At 49.6% G+C, this 14,847-nt stretch overlaps 1 protein-coding gene across 4 annotated transcripts in view; it reads left to right on the top strand.

Annotated features, from left to right (window-relative positions):
• LOC105495866 (estrogen related receptor beta) overlaps positions 1-14,847 on the top strand; it is a 190,746-nt gene that overhangs the window by 55,824 nt on the left and 120,075 nt on the right. The window contains exon 1 of one of the 4 annotated variants that reach the window (XM_071099817.1): positions 1,021-7,559. The exons of 2 other annotated variants lie outside the window; for them this stretch is intronic. Coding sequence is in view for 1 of the 2 variants with exons in the window: in XM_011765750.3 (XP_011764052.1) it covers positions 8,191-8,240 (50 nt within the window). In the remaining variant the exon portion in view is untranslated. Of the gene's footprint in view, positions 1-1,020; positions 7,560-7,750; positions 8,241-14,847 lie in introns of those variants that run through there. One more of the 4 variants, XM_011765750.3, reaches the window with a different exon arrangement.

The following is a 14,847-nucleotide window of genomic DNA, read 5'->3' as shown; positions in this document are numbered from 1 at the left end:
ATTACAGGCATGAGCCACCAAGCCCGGCCCCAGTATGCTTTCAAAGCAAGTGCCTCAGAGCTGAGTGTAAAAGTCCCTCTGTGTCTTCAGGAAGGGAGAGTAAAGAGGAATTATTGCTGCTCCCTGCTCTGCTGGGCTTGGTAGAATTACCCCAAAGCAGTGTTTATCATGCCATGAAGCTGGATGCCCGTGTTTAATGTGCTATCTGTTCTGACCCCAGGTGTCTCTCTGCATCACTGCTCTCCAACCAGCGATCCTACAGTCTGTGGCTCAGTTGAGGGTCATTGCTGACAAGTGTATTACTGGTGTTTATCCATATTAAATCTTGTAGCAGTGACTGCCTTTTACCCATTTTTCTAAACTCTCTGATTCCTCTGTAGTTTCCCTTCCTGCTTAGTCTTGTCCTTCTTGGAAAGGCAAACCCTCCTAAGTCAAGAATTCTGTTGAAGCTTGGTATTCCCAATTGTTTATGAAGAATAAAGATGTTACGGATGGCCGTGCTATGAAGCTCGAGCCTTCATGAAGAATTGTACTGTCCCATTCATAATTACATCATTCGGAGAGGCAGGGAGTTCACCAATGGGACTGCTTTCATTACAGTATACGTCTGTGAAGGTAATGGTCAGCCAGCACTGTTCTCATGTAAAAACGCAGTTAAAAGCTGTCATCTTGGCTGTACATGGTGGCTCACGCTTGTAATCCCAGCACTCTGGGAGGCTGAGGTGGGCAGATCACCTGAAGTCAGGAGTTTGAGACCAGCCTGGCCAACATGGTGAAGTCCTGTCTCTACCTAAAATACAAAAACTAGCTGGGCACAGTGGTGCATGCCTGTAATCCCAGCTACTTGGGAGGCTGAGGCAGGAGAATCACTTGAACCAGGGAGTTAGAGGTTGCAGTGAGCCGAGATGGTGCCACTGTACTCCGGCCTGGCAACATCTCAAAAAAAAAAAAAAAAAGGCTGTCATCTTAACCATGTTTTATATAGGTCTACACTTTAGAAAACACTGATCTTTGATTTTTCTTTACTTTGAGTTTGTTTGTTTGTTTGTTTGAGACAAGATCTAGCTTTGTTGCCCAGGCTGGAGGGCAGTGGCATGATCTTGGCTCACTGCAACCTTTGCCTCCCAGGCTCAAGCAATTCTCCTGCCTCAGCCTCCCTAGTAGCTGGGACTACAGGCGCCTACCACGGCGTGTGGCCAGTTTTTGTATTTTCTGTAAAGATGGGATCTTGCCATGTTGCCCAGGCTGGTCTCAAACTCCTGAGCTCAGGTGATCCACCTGTTTCGGCCTCCCAAAATGCTGGGATTACAGGCAGGAGCCACCACGCCCGGCCTTGACGTTTGATTTTTCCTAAAACCTGGAAGCATTTGCTGCTTTTTTTTTTTTTCTCTCCACAAAACATTTTACTAGAGCAAAAATAAAATGCATTTTTTTCCAAAAAATAATTGGGTACAATGAAGTTCTACCTTAATTGAGCCATTAGGAAATAAAAACACCTTTGAATGTCCCCAGTGCTTAATTTTCTGTCATTCATACTAGGGAGACAGGCTCTGTCAACATGTTTCTTTGTTTGTACTTAACAACAATACAAGTGTGTGTGCTGCTTTAGAATTAATTTTCCAAAAGTTTCCCATATTTTATGGTTTCTCTAAAATAGTTTTCTTTTAGAATAGACAAGCAAATGGAGGCATAATGTGTGAGTCTGCAAAGAAATTATTTATTCTTTCTGTGGCCGTTGCTGACCATGGGATTTCTGCAGTTAAAACTATCATCAGCCAAAGAGAACTTTTTCTTCTACCAGTGATGAGAGCCTAGAAACAAATTGCTTACATTACTGTTTGTAATCAACTATGTATTCTCAAATTATGCTCAAATTGTTGCCAAAACTGGGCGTGGTGGGTCACACCTGTAATCCCAGCACTTTGGGAGGCTGAGAAGGATGGATTACCTGAGGTCAGGAGTTCGAGACCAGCCTGGGCAACATGGCAAAACCCCATCCCTGCTAAGAAAAAACACAACAGTTAGCCAGGTACAGTGGTGGGCGCCTATAATCCCAGATACTTAGGTGGCTGAGGCAGGAGAATTACTTGAACTCGGAGGTTGCAGTGAACTGAGATGGCGCCACTGTACTCCAGTCTGGGCGACAAGAGTGAAACTCTGTCTCAAAAAAAAAAAAAAAATTGTTGCCAAAGTCACAAGAAACTAGATGATAATGTAATATGTGGTGTGAACAAAAATAAGGTCAAGTTTCTTTGTCGTAAGACAAAACCCCACAATCCACTGTAATGGAAAATATTTAATGAGACAGATCATTCATTCAGTCAATAGCTAGTCGTTCAATGCCTCTTTGCTACCAGGTACTATCGAGGTATGGTATTCTTTCTCTCCCTCTGGTCTCCCTTCTCCTCCTCCTTCATTTTCTCTTTGTGCTTCTCCTACTCGTCTTTTTCTCCCTTAGAAATCTGGCAGGGGATAAAGCTATTACAGTCATAATGTGCTCCTATTCTCCTGGTAGTTGGGAGGAAAAGAAGATTTTTGTTTCTATGGAGAGACAAATCTCACTTTCCTCATCCTCCAACCTGCCTGCTCATTGCAGCTGCCATCTTGCATAGGGCATATGGGAAGAAGGAATCTATGGTAAAGAGAGAACTTTAATATATTAGTCAGCTGTGTTGGTGAGAATGGATCTTGAGGCTCAGAAAAAAGAAAAAATAATGGAGATTTGAAATATCTGGAAGTTATTCCAAGACCCCTGGTAGGGATTTCAGATAACGAAATGGATGACGCTGGTGGTGGGAGGGCACCCAAGCGTTTATCCGCTTAAGATGCCCCCTTCATATTTTATCCTTGGTGTCATGGCAGCAGTGCTAATAGGACATGAGCCTTCTTGCCCCAATAATGGCCCATTACGGCTTCAGGAAAAGCCATCATGTTTCCGCAGCATTTATCTGTCAGCAGGAGACTATTATGAGAGCACAAACTCACATTGTATTAGCGTTATCAGTTAATTATGATCCTTGGGACCAGTGCCAGCCAATGGGCTAGCAGTCTGCTGACCATCACTCAGGGATATAACTCCACACCCCCAAATTCAAGCATGTGAGAAGACAACAGGTCCGCAGAGACATTTGGTCAGGGACATTTCCCCTGGCCGGGAGCCCACGGGCATTGTCCTCAGAGATGCGCAGGTTAGGCTCGCCGTCTAGGCCAGGCCCACCTTAGTCATTGTGGACTGGCAATGGAAGCTCTTCCTGGACACACCTGCCCCAGCCCTCACCCTGGGGTGGAACAGAAATGAGCTTGGCTTGCAACTCAGACCATTCCACGGAGGCATCCTCCCCTTCCTGGGCTGGTGGTAAGAAGTGGCTACACACTGTGGGTGTTTCTGAAGGCATCATTCCCACCTGGAAACTTGATTTCAGGAAAACGGGGATGGGTGAGGGATGGGGATGGCATAAACATGCAGTTAGCATTCCCACACTCACTGAATTTAGAGAGCATGTGGCAAATTATCCAAAAATGCCTGTTGGGTCTTGTCTTTTAGTGAGGAAGCCGTCAAGCCCTCTGCTCTCCTGGGGACCAAGCTGGCTCCACCAGATTCTGCTAAGTTGCCTGGCTTGAAAGGTGGAAGAAGTATCCTCCTGTTGTTGGTCTTAGGGGAGCATAGGGCAGGGAGGGGATTTGAGGACCTGAGAGACACTGCTTGCTGCTGCCTCATTTGTGCAAAAATGGCTGGTGTCCAGGGAGACTGCCTCTAGAGAGGGAAGACACTACAAAGACTGGGTTCTGTTAAGAATGGAGATTTTCTCCCGACCTCTGGCAAGAGTTGCTATGCTGGGTTAGCCTGCATGTATCATGATGAGACTGCTAGACTGCTCTAGTCACCCCCTGAGATCTAGTCCCTAGAGTAGGATGGCATACCCTGAGGACTTAGGCATGCTGGGGTGGGAAAGGGTTGGTGGTCAGTGGAGACCTGTGTTTGTCTAGATCTCTGACATACTCAGTGCTTTTTGTACCCAGGGAAATAGAGGCATGGGGGACAGAGTGGGCTAGGCTGTATGTGAATATTTTTCCTAATTATCTGCCACCTGGAGCATTGCTCACTGTAGGACAGCAGCCTATGACATCGGCATCCACCAACCAGTGCTTCCTTTTTACCTCCCAGGAAACCACTGGGAGGAGGGTGAGGACACAGAAGCCTGGGTTCCCTCTGTCCACCAGGCGAAGAGTGTGTGGAGTGTGTTGTATTGGACAGTTCTCATTTGTCTTCATATTTCTTAGGAAAGAGCTCAAACTCAGGGAAGGAGGGAGTAGGAAAAGCAGAGTGGCAGGGCATGGTGGCTCATGTCTATAATTCCAGCACTTTGGGAGGCTGATGCAGGCAGATCACAAGAGGCCAGGAGTTCTAGACCAGCCTGGGCAACATGGTGAAACTCTGTCTCTACTAAAAAATGCAAAAACTAGCCAGGCGTGCTGGTGGGTGCCTGTAGTCCCACCTGCTGGGGAGGCTGAGGTAAGAAGATGGCTTGAGCCCAGGAAGCAGAGGTTGCAATGTGCTGAGATCACGCCCCTGCACTCTAGCCTGGGCAACAGAGCTGGACCTTGTCTCAAAGAGAAAGAAAGAAAGGAAAGCAAAGGGACTTGTCTTTTAAGATTTAGGAATTGAATAAGTAGAAACTCAGTGACCACAGATGGCATGCTTTGCCAGATATTCTCTGTGTGACCTTGGGCAGGTCACTTAACCACACAGGGAAATTTACAAATTTCCTTTGTCAAATCTGATGATGGTTCTAAATGGTTTTCTGAGTCCCTCCTAGCTGTAAGGTGCTATGAATGTAATGAATATCAATTTAAAGGCATTTGTCACAAAAACAACATGAGCTGCTGTCATCTTACATCCTCCACACTTACTGCATCTAATAGCTTTTGTCCACTTTCCTTTTGGCTGACTTGCCCACCTGGGGGTATAAGTATTGGGGTGGAAGGTAGTGAAGGGATGGCTTAGAGCTCTTGCTGGGCGTGGATTACAAACAGCTCCTGCTCTAGGTGAGCAGTAAACTAAATCATGATTGGTTGACTGCATTTTAGGCTTGAAGAAAGCCAAGAACGCTGCCCACCCCACTCCACCCCTGCACAGCCTGTTTTCTGGAGAAGAGATGACTTTGGCAAGGTCACACGGAGGAGTCAGGACCGGATCCCAGAGTTCTTTACTGTCCCACACTGCTGCCTCTCCAGTCAGAGGCATGGAGCCTGACCCCGGCTTTGGGGAGGAATCCATCCTCTGTGAGTGAGCTGAGGGCAAAGCAGGGAAAATGTGGGCCCCATGCACAGTGTGGGACCCAGGCAGGTTTGTCGGGAGAATCACAGGAGGAGCCTGGGCCTGCCGAGTTGGATCATGCCACTGGGGTGTCCCAGCGGCTGACCCTCATCTCTCCTCTTGCAGAGTCAGGAAGGAAATGAGAAAGAGCTTGCCCCAGGGCTCTGTGAGAGAAGGCTCAGGCAGAGGAAGGCTGAGAGGGCCTAGGTCTCCAGGAGCTCACTTCCACCTGGAGGACAATCAGCTAGTGCCCAGAGATGAGGCCCGGATCACCTTCATGCCTGGACCTTAGAGGCAGAGATATTGTATGCAAGCATTAGCCTAGTGTTTTAACTAATGCAGACCCCAATTTCTCCTCATGTGCTCCCAGCGGCTTTGAATCCATTGCTTTGGGCTGTGACATGGTCTTTCTTTTCAGGCTGTGGAGAGGACTTTATTTTTACCAAGTGTGTTTTGTTTCCAGTTAAAAACGGTGCACCCACACAGAGTAAGGAGCCAAGGGGCCCCCAAACCCATCAGTGCCTCACCTTCTTCCTGGGCAGTGGCCTGTCACTCAGCAGGCTGTGGCACCCCACTCCAAACTCCTACAGGTTAGCCATTCATTCAGCAAAATCTTCGTCAAGCAACTGTGATGTACCAGGCACCTTTAGATGCTGGGGATTCTCTGGTGAACAAAAAGAGACATGGTCCCTACTCCCATGGAGCTTACAGTCTAGTGAGGGAAGGGTGGAGGAGGGAAGGGCCACTCATGCCAGTACACAGACAATTGTAAACTGTGATGAACTACCCAAAGCAAAGCGAACCACAGAAGGTTCTAGCACGATATGGAAGGTGGGGCCTTCTTGGTGGCAGGTGTAAAGACTGGGGCCCAGAGGGAGGGCAGCAGGGACCGTGGAGAGGAACACAGGGACCTGTAGGAAACTGTCATAGGATGCCTTCCTTGGAGGTCAAGGACTGGGGCCTGTTTCCTAACTGCAGCAACAGGACATTGGATGTGCATTTTACAAAGCGCTCCCTGGTTGCTGTGGGCCTGGAGAATGGATTTCAGCGGGGCAGAAAGGTTGCAGAGAAACCAGCCACTGAGGACTTGGTGAGAGATGATGGTCAGGTAGAAGCCAGGCTCAAGGGAAGCATCTCTGCACCCCTCTTTCTGTCTCTGATGAAGTACCTATGTGATTTTTAAAAATCGGAGGCTGCTGAGGGGCTACTGACAAAGGAGACATCTTCATCCATCTCTCCGTGAGACGCCTTCCTGAGCCTTGTGCCCAGAGAATCCCACTCGTCCCTCCACTTCAGCACTTATGAAAAATCTCAGCTCTGTTTCCCAACCTGCACAAGCACATTTATCCAAGTCAAAAATCATCTGCGATCCTTCTGCCCACTCTCCCAGCCCCGGCCCAGGCGGCTGGCCCCTCCTGGGGTTTCTCACAACCCTCCCTGCTTTTATTCCTGAAGTGCTTGAACATTGCCTGCAGTTACACTCCATTTAGACATTATTTTGATGATAAAATTATGTCTCCCCCCTACTGCTCATTGTCTTCTGCAGAATATAGGAGAATAAGGTGATAGTCTCTCCTAAGGGCTTTTCCCCCCTTTTAAATAATTCTATACCTGCTCCTCTCCCCACACTCATTTGAATCATCAAATTGATTATTATCCCTGTGGCTGGTGCATCTCAAAAGATGAAAAACCCCAGAAGCAGGGCTGGGGCATAACTTACAGCTCATTTTGGTACAGTGGCATCCCATAATATTCAGGTTCACTGAGGGAGCAGCTGACGGGGATGCAGGTGCATTTGTAGCTGGGGATTCAGGTGTGTATTTCAAAGTGTGTACTTGTGCCTTGGAGTGGATGTGGCAGGTAAGTTGATCATTTTCACCACGATTGTATCTTCCTAAGCAGACAGGAATTTATTTGCTCATGTCTGTGTCCTGGGTACATTTCAGAGAGCTGCCAATGACTACAGCGTCACTTCATACATCGAGAGAACGTTTTATAGATGCGCACCCTGCATCTAGCCGTATGAGAGTGGTGCAGAACTGACTGGCCCAGGTGATAAGAACTGGGAAGGGAATCTGTTTCTCTCCTGCCTTCTTGCTGTGCCTCACCTGCTGGCCTGACCCTTTGCACTTTTGCACACACAGCACAGGGTTTGAGGCTGCCTCTTCTCTTTGGTGCGTGGGTGGAGAAATGTGACTCATTTTTAATTTGGAAAACAAATCCATTCCAGAAAGGCTGAGAGGTGAGTTTGCTAAGACCTGCCAGTTAAAAGATGGGATGGGGTGGCTGGGGGGTATGTAAGCAGCAAATCTCCCCCCACCCTGAGACCCACCTGGCAGTTGGACATTCCCCCCCGTCCCCGCCCCTCGCCTTGAACTGCGAGAAGGCAGACCTTGGGGCTCTAACACCCACTACTCCTACTGCTCAGGAGGTGGGGACCTTGCGCGCTGAGCGTCTTATTCCATTGAAGTCTCTCTGGCTCACCCCCCTCCCCCCACCCCAGCTTGATTCTGTCACTTTAAGTCCAGCCCCTGAGAGATAGCCAATAGGAGCCAAATCATACATCAGTCTCCCAGCCTTAAAGCTACAGTAGGGTTAGTGGGCTCCAAGTCTCTGGTGCCCCAGCCTCCTCCACGGCTTCTCATCCCCTCTGCCCGCTCGCTCCGGAGCGTGCGGATGAGTGGGAGCGCCCGGCTCTGCGCGCACGGGTCTCTGCCTCCCTCTCCCCGGCCGGGGCCGCGTCCTCCCACTCTGCGTTCTCGCGCTCACTGTGCCCTGCCCGGGCTCGCACCTTGCCCGTGCCCTTCACTCGCTCTTCCGCGTGATTTCCCCGCCGCCTTTCTCTACCAACTGGGAATGCTAAAACGGGACTGATGGACGTGTCCGAACTCTGCATCTCGGACCCCCTCGGCTACCACAACCAGTAGGTGCCCTGCTTCTCGGTCTGTCTGTCCTTCTGCCCGTCCGGCAGTCTCTGTCCTGGGGATGGCCGTTCCTTTTCTGCACATTCTTGTGTAAAAGTGGAAGGGACTTCGGGGGGGCACTTGGGGGACGAAGGAGGGGAAAAGCCGCACACTTCTGGGTTTCTTTCTAGGGCATAAACCCGCCTCTAACTTTTTCCCGCACCCCCTTTTACAAATCCACTTTCGGGCAAGAGTGGCGCTTTCTCATGCACTTTCTCCTTTTCTCTCTCCTCTCTGATCTTGCTCCGGGGTGAGAAAATGAGTTTTTGTGGAATGGAGCAAGAAGGGAAGAAGAAGCCCAGAACAGGTGCAGGGATGTGGTTGCAAGGATGTCCTGTCCCGTCGGGGGAAGCCTTCCCGCGGGTGCTTTGTTTTATTATTTCCATCCTGGAGACCAAAAATGATCCCGGCAAGAGAGAGAAAATCGAACGTGCCGCGGCGGTTTGGAAACTGCAGGCGGCCAGTGCCGCTCTCGCCTTGCGGTCCCCGTGGGGCGCCCGGAGGGTGCGCACGTGGCGCGGCGGATCCAGGGCGCCAGGGGGATGCGGACCCAGCGCTGCGTAGTAGGCAAAGTTCGCTCGCGGCTTTGGGGGAGGCTGCGCCCAGCGGAACAGACGGGCACGATTTCCCTGCTCCGAGGCGGCTTTGCGCTCGCGGTGCCAGAGCCTGGGGTTATCCGAACCGCGTAGGCGCGGACGGCTGCCGGGGCTGCGAGAAGCGACTCTCAGGAACCGCGGGTCCGCAACCCCGGGGCAGCGCGCCAAGAGCGCAGAGTAGGAAAGTGAATTGATCGCCCAAGCAGCGGGTGGTCAACCCGCGTGTCCTGTCCGGGCTCTCGGGGGTCCCACTCTGTCCACCTACGGTTTCCCTCCTGGCCCCGTCCACCGTCGCCGCCGCCTCACCTGCTCGGGTACCTGCCCCGGTCTCCTCTTGGGCACTGCGCACCCCACGGCGCCCCCGGCGGGTGTCCCGGAGGCAGGGTGTGTGCATGTGGAAAGTGGTCCCTCGGAAGGCTTAATAATAATAATAATAATTAATAAAACTCTAGGTTCTCACGGACAGCTTTTCTGCTTAACTTTGTGCTTGTCTTCCTCTTTTTTTCTGAGGCAAACTAAACTCTCTAAGTCAGCGTTTCTCCAGTTCCACCGTGCTTTCACGTGTGTACCACTCGCTCTCCCCTTCCCCCAAAGAACCACGACTACATCTCTAAAATATATACTCTGGATAATGTGGGGTCCCAGGAAGTACCTAACCCCTCTCCTGGCTGCACGGACCACCTCCACCACGGTGCACCCCGCTTGAGAGAGAGGGCAGCTGTCCACAGCAGGGCTTGTGTTGTTGACCAGACTGTTCCTGCTTCTAATTTGGGGATTTTTCCCACTCCACCCTTGGGCAGAGGGCCCTTTAGATGCCCCCAGAATGTCCGCAGAAGGCGCTGGTCTGGGAGAGGAATCCTTAATAATAATGGATTCCGATTTCCATCAGCTTGAAAAGTGGCTTTCACTCCTTTTAAAGGTTAGATTCCAGCTGGGGTGGGGATGGGATGGGAGAACCCGAGGTTAGTGAGGTTGTGGACAGTTTTGGTGCTTGTGGAGTATTTCCTTACATAAAATGATCAAGTATGACAAATATTGGATATTTAAATTATTAAGTCTCCCTCTCTCCAGAGGTGACTTCTTTAGTTGAGCACAAAATACTTATGTGTTTGTCCCTGGCTCAAGTCATAGTCAATAAATATGAAAATTCGTATGAAGGAAGTCCATTCTTTGATTGTGCTTACCAGGAAAGCAAGGAGTGAGATGGAGGCTTTAACAGCTGGGTAATTCATCGAGTTGACGGCAGCCCTGACTGGAGTTTGAGGAGAAATATGGGCAAAAAGGCAATGTAAGGGAAGCAGCAGAAGGAAGTGAGGAAGCCGAGGTCCTGGGGGTCTGGGAAAGGTTTGAGATGGAAATCATTTATAAACTAAGCTTGACAGGGGTTTAGATCCCCAACCCTTCCTGGTTTCTTCGCAAAGAATTAGCTTCTCACTCCATGGGGCGCAGGAAAAGCCAAAAATACACCTGCCGTCTCCACCCAGGAACTGAGCACCCCTGTGAGATGTCATTTCTCAAAGCCCAGGACCCACTGGGCGGCAGCCCAGGCATTGGTGAGCTGGCCTCATACATATATGTGCCGCCTGGGGAGGGTCCGCATGTGCTATGGTGCAGAGGGGCATCATTTCAAGGACGAGCTTGTGGAGGTCTGGGGCTGGTGTCTGGGGGGACATCTTTCTGACCTCTACCCCACAGCTTTGTGACATAGCTTTAGAGCCATAGGTAGCAAAGTAACAGAGCGGGGGACTGGATTCTTTGGTTTGGTAGAAGGATAGTAGGACAAAGCCATTCATCACAGTGCCGGCGTTTCTAAGGGAACATACAGTGAGTGGGTTCGGGTACACTCTGCTCACAGTTTTGACCCCTGTGGATTGGTTGACATTCCCGGACTTGAGAAAACCCAAGGGCATAGGGACTAGAGTTGAGGGAGGAGGAACTCTGTGGTCCTCCCTTTGCTTCTAACACACAGAGAGCATTTGTTAATGCTGTAGTGTCATTCTCACTTTCCCAGGTGAGAAATGAACACACACACACACAGAAACATACATACCTTCCTACCTTGCTCTCCTTCATTTTCATTTTCCTGTAGCTAATCCTGTAGGTGACTCCATTACCCTTTCTAATCAATATTTTATGTACATATATGATCACCCAGAGTGGGAGGCAGCGTGCTCGCCTGTGTGTGCCTGTGTACAAATGGGTCCATGACTGGACCAACTGGAGACCCACCGCACACAGCCCAGAGAGCCAGGGGGCTGTCTTCCCCACCATTCGATGACCACTTCGCTGTTGTTAAAGAAACAAAGAACAAATTGTCCTGAAGGTAAAATATGTGAGTTCACACGTAGGAAAAATGCCACATGGTAATTCAGAGTCAGTGACCCGGAGAAAAACAAAGGGGGAAATTAATTTTTAATGGTACATTTAAAAATAAATCAGAGTGAGGACATTAGTCTCAGTTTTCTAAGGGAGGGGCTCTAGGAAATAAACCTTTATGTGCCTGTCACCCTTCTGGAGGTGTGCGCTGCCGTGGAAGAGGATGGGTGATAGGAGGTGGGAGGTGTTCAGGCCTGAAGGCGATAAACTGGGAGGAGACATTAGGTCAATGTTGGAGGGCCCCGGTCCCGGGTAAGGCTCTTTCCAGCTCAGTGAGATCCTGACATCACTGGAAATTTCCTCTTGGAGTTTGTTACTTCCCCCAACCCTTTTCATTTTAGAAACAATCCTTTATTTTGCTGATAACGAGGATATATGAAAAAGATCTGTTTCTTAAAACAAACAAAACAAAACAAAAAAACACAAAGAAATAACCTGGCCACCAAACAGGAACCTTTTTATTCTATTGATTTGGAGTAATCAATAAATATTCCATTTAGTCTGGGAGAGGAGGGGCACAGGGGACTTTCGGGGAAAGCACTTCGAAGGAGGTGGCGGTGCAGAGATTTCATGTCACATTCTGCTTTCTCAGAGCACCCCCGGCCCTAGCTCGGGGGCCCTTATAACTTTGTCCTGCATGCGCTCCATTAATATTCCTGATAATTGGACATTTTGCCAAGTGGTTTTTAAAGATAATCTAAACTCATTGAGAAAGTTTATACCCTTCCTCGGCCCTCTGCTGAATGCCTTTTTTCTTTTGAGCAAAGATCTGCCCACCTCTGATGGGCCAGAGGAAGGATGAGTGTGATAGAGAGACATTGAGGGAGTGTGTGCATTGGGGGTGGGTGGTGGAGTTGACCGTGAATGAGTAGGATTCAAAAGGAGACAGAATTCGAAGACGGTAGACAAGCAAGAAACAGGATGCTTTTGGCCTGGCTCTGCAGCGCCCTTCTCTAGAACTTGTCTTCCCAGGTCCTTTAAGTGACTTCTTCAAAATGATTAAAATTCTTTCTGGTTCCAAATTTAAGGGAAGAGATGGCAGATATTTAGACCATAATGTCCTCCTTCAAAGTAAAGCCCACACCACACCTTGATTGCCTCCATTCTGGTGTCCCCCAACACCTACAGGCCATGGTCAGGTCTCTGTCCATTTCTCTCTTAAGTGACACCCTCGAAATGCTCTTCCTGCTGAGCAGGAGCTCTGCCCAGAATTAGCGAGGACGCTGCACAGCTCCCCTGGGAGCTTCTGTCATAGAGTCTGGTGGCTCTTGACTGAATGTTACTGGGGTGGGGAGCCCCAGCTTGACTCGAATGCTCAACTTCTGGGGTCCTCCAGTGACACTACAGCCCCTAGAGGTGCTGCCAGTGCAGCGTCTAAGGAAGGACCCCAGGAAGCCAGGAGGGTACAAGCTGAGAATGGGCTGTAACTAGCCAAATCTGGTCCGGAATCTTCCTGAACATCCTGCCTGTTTGCCCTTGAAGCCTTTCGTTGATTTCTAGAGATAAATCAAAGACCTTTTTAGCATGTATGCACTGGTGACCCCTGATTGGGCTCTGTCTCTGGTGAGTTTGCCCTTCCTCAGCCCCAGCAGCCTTAGACCTCTGGGGACAGTCACAGACATGGTCTTCCCTCGGAGGAGGGGCCCATAGGCTTTGGGTGGCCCTGGTGTCCCGTGGCATGGGTGGGGTGGGATTATATCCTGATAGCCCCGTCGGCTGGTGTGGCTTCGTCCCTGTGCGGGGAGGTTGTGGTGTTTATAATTGCAAATGTAATTAGCAGACCAGCTCTGGGGGACTGGGAGGCTCAACTTCTCTGCACATCACGGTGACCCCTGTAATGGCTGGCCCGGCAGATTAACCCTCACCGGGCCAGCCTGCTTCCTGCCACTGGTGAGGCTGCTGACCTTCTCTGATAATGGCAGGGCTGTCCTGGGACCACACAACTTCCTCGGAGGGGTTGTCAGGGCAATGACTGGGAGAGGTCCGTAGTTGGTCCGTAGTGTTTTTTCTTCCCTAGGGCACTGGGCTGGTGACCCTCGCCTCTTGAGACACCGTCACCCTGGGCAGTAGGCTGTGCTGGGCCATTTCTTCCCTCGCGTTCCTGGCCACATGGGAAGGATGTGATGGAAGGACTTCGAGTGCATGCTGGTCATTTCTGTGGCTCTAAAGGGACTCATTGTGACTTCCATCTGGTGCTTCTGGGCTCAGCGGGCAGTAGCTTGTACTCACCCACCTCATCAGCTTCTTCTCAGAGCCAGCTTTGGGGAGGTGACTGTTCACTGGCTCCTGGACTCTGAGCAGGTGTTCCACAGAGCTGAACTGCTTCGGTGGTCCCACTCAGAGTCGTGAGGGAAGCTGGTCGTAGGAGAGCACAGGCTCAATTTGTTTCTAGGAACAGAGACCTCCCCAGTTAACCATCTAACAAAAAGACATCAAAATACCAGACAAGTGGGGAACATGGAGTGGCATGGTCTTTTCCCTCCTTCCTATGAGTGTGCTTGTATTTGCCTCTCTAGGGTGCCCTTCTGTACTGATCAGGATTAAAATCATCAAGGGTCCTAACAGGACCTTTCTTTATAAGTCATTGCTTAACAGAGTGTCAAGTCCTTCTGTGCTGCCAATAAAGCCCCTGTTGTAGAGGATGTTTCTGAACCTCGAAACATCAAAAGCCGTATCCACCCCTAAGAGACTTTCCACCATGGGAAACCTGTGTGTGCACATGTGTGAGTGTGTTCCGGTGGGTAGTCCCCTTTTAGATGGGGTGATAGTGGACAGGGGGCTCTGCTATTTAAACATGTTCCTGCTGCCTGCTATACCTCTTTCCTGGGCTGAGGTCTGGCTGTGACCACATTCCAGCAGGGGCTGCCGTGCCTTGGGATTGGTTCATCCATGGTGCAAAGGGGACTACAGGGGCACCTGCTAGGTGGCTGTCCCTCTGGTTTGCCCAGAGGATTTCAGTCTTAAGAGCCTCTCTGCAATTTTCTGGCCTGGGTAGGGCTGGGGCAGACCCCAGAGAGGGAGAGAAGGGAGTCCTGCCCTTCTCCAGGATAGCAGATGGCCACACTCAAAGGAGCATTTGGGCCATTCTGTTCCAGGTTCCCGACTTCCCCTTCTCTCCAGCCATTGACAGGCTGTAGCTTAAAGAGTCAACTGTTTTCTTAAATCAAGGAAAATCATACTGGTTAATCAGCCCATGGGACGTTTACTATGGAGTCGGACTAGGTGGAAATAAATTATTGGCTAAATGTTTTAAATTCAGAATTGTCTGAGTTTGAGTTAAAATTGTATAAATCTAAAACAAAAGTTTTCCTGGGACTTAGAGATAGAATTTTTTCGTCTTCATTTTGCTGTGCTTTTAAACCTATACACATTTTGGTCTAAAAGTTTCTTTTTTTAAAAAAATGTCTTTCTTTTGTTCCTTAGGACTTTAAAATATTCTGTTCAATATTGTCATTCAGAGTCCCCAGGACTAAACCTTTTCAGGGAATGGTTTTCTGGAAAATGTTATTTTATTTCTCAAAGTCATTTCATTCAGAGGTCAAAAGGCAGTTAAACAAACTCCAACAAGCCTTTGTTTTTATCTTCTGATTTCAAA

This window comes from Macaca nemestrina, chromosome 7, assembly GCF_043159975.1.
Source record: "Macaca nemestrina isolate mMacNem1 chromosome 7, mMacNem.hap1, whole genome shotgun sequence".
Lineage (NCBI taxonomy): Eukaryota > Metazoa > Chordata > Mammalia > Primates > Cercopithecidae > Macaca > Macaca nemestrina.
Note: the sequence above shows the minus strand (reverse complement) of the source record. Positions and strands in the feature narration are given on the sequence as shown.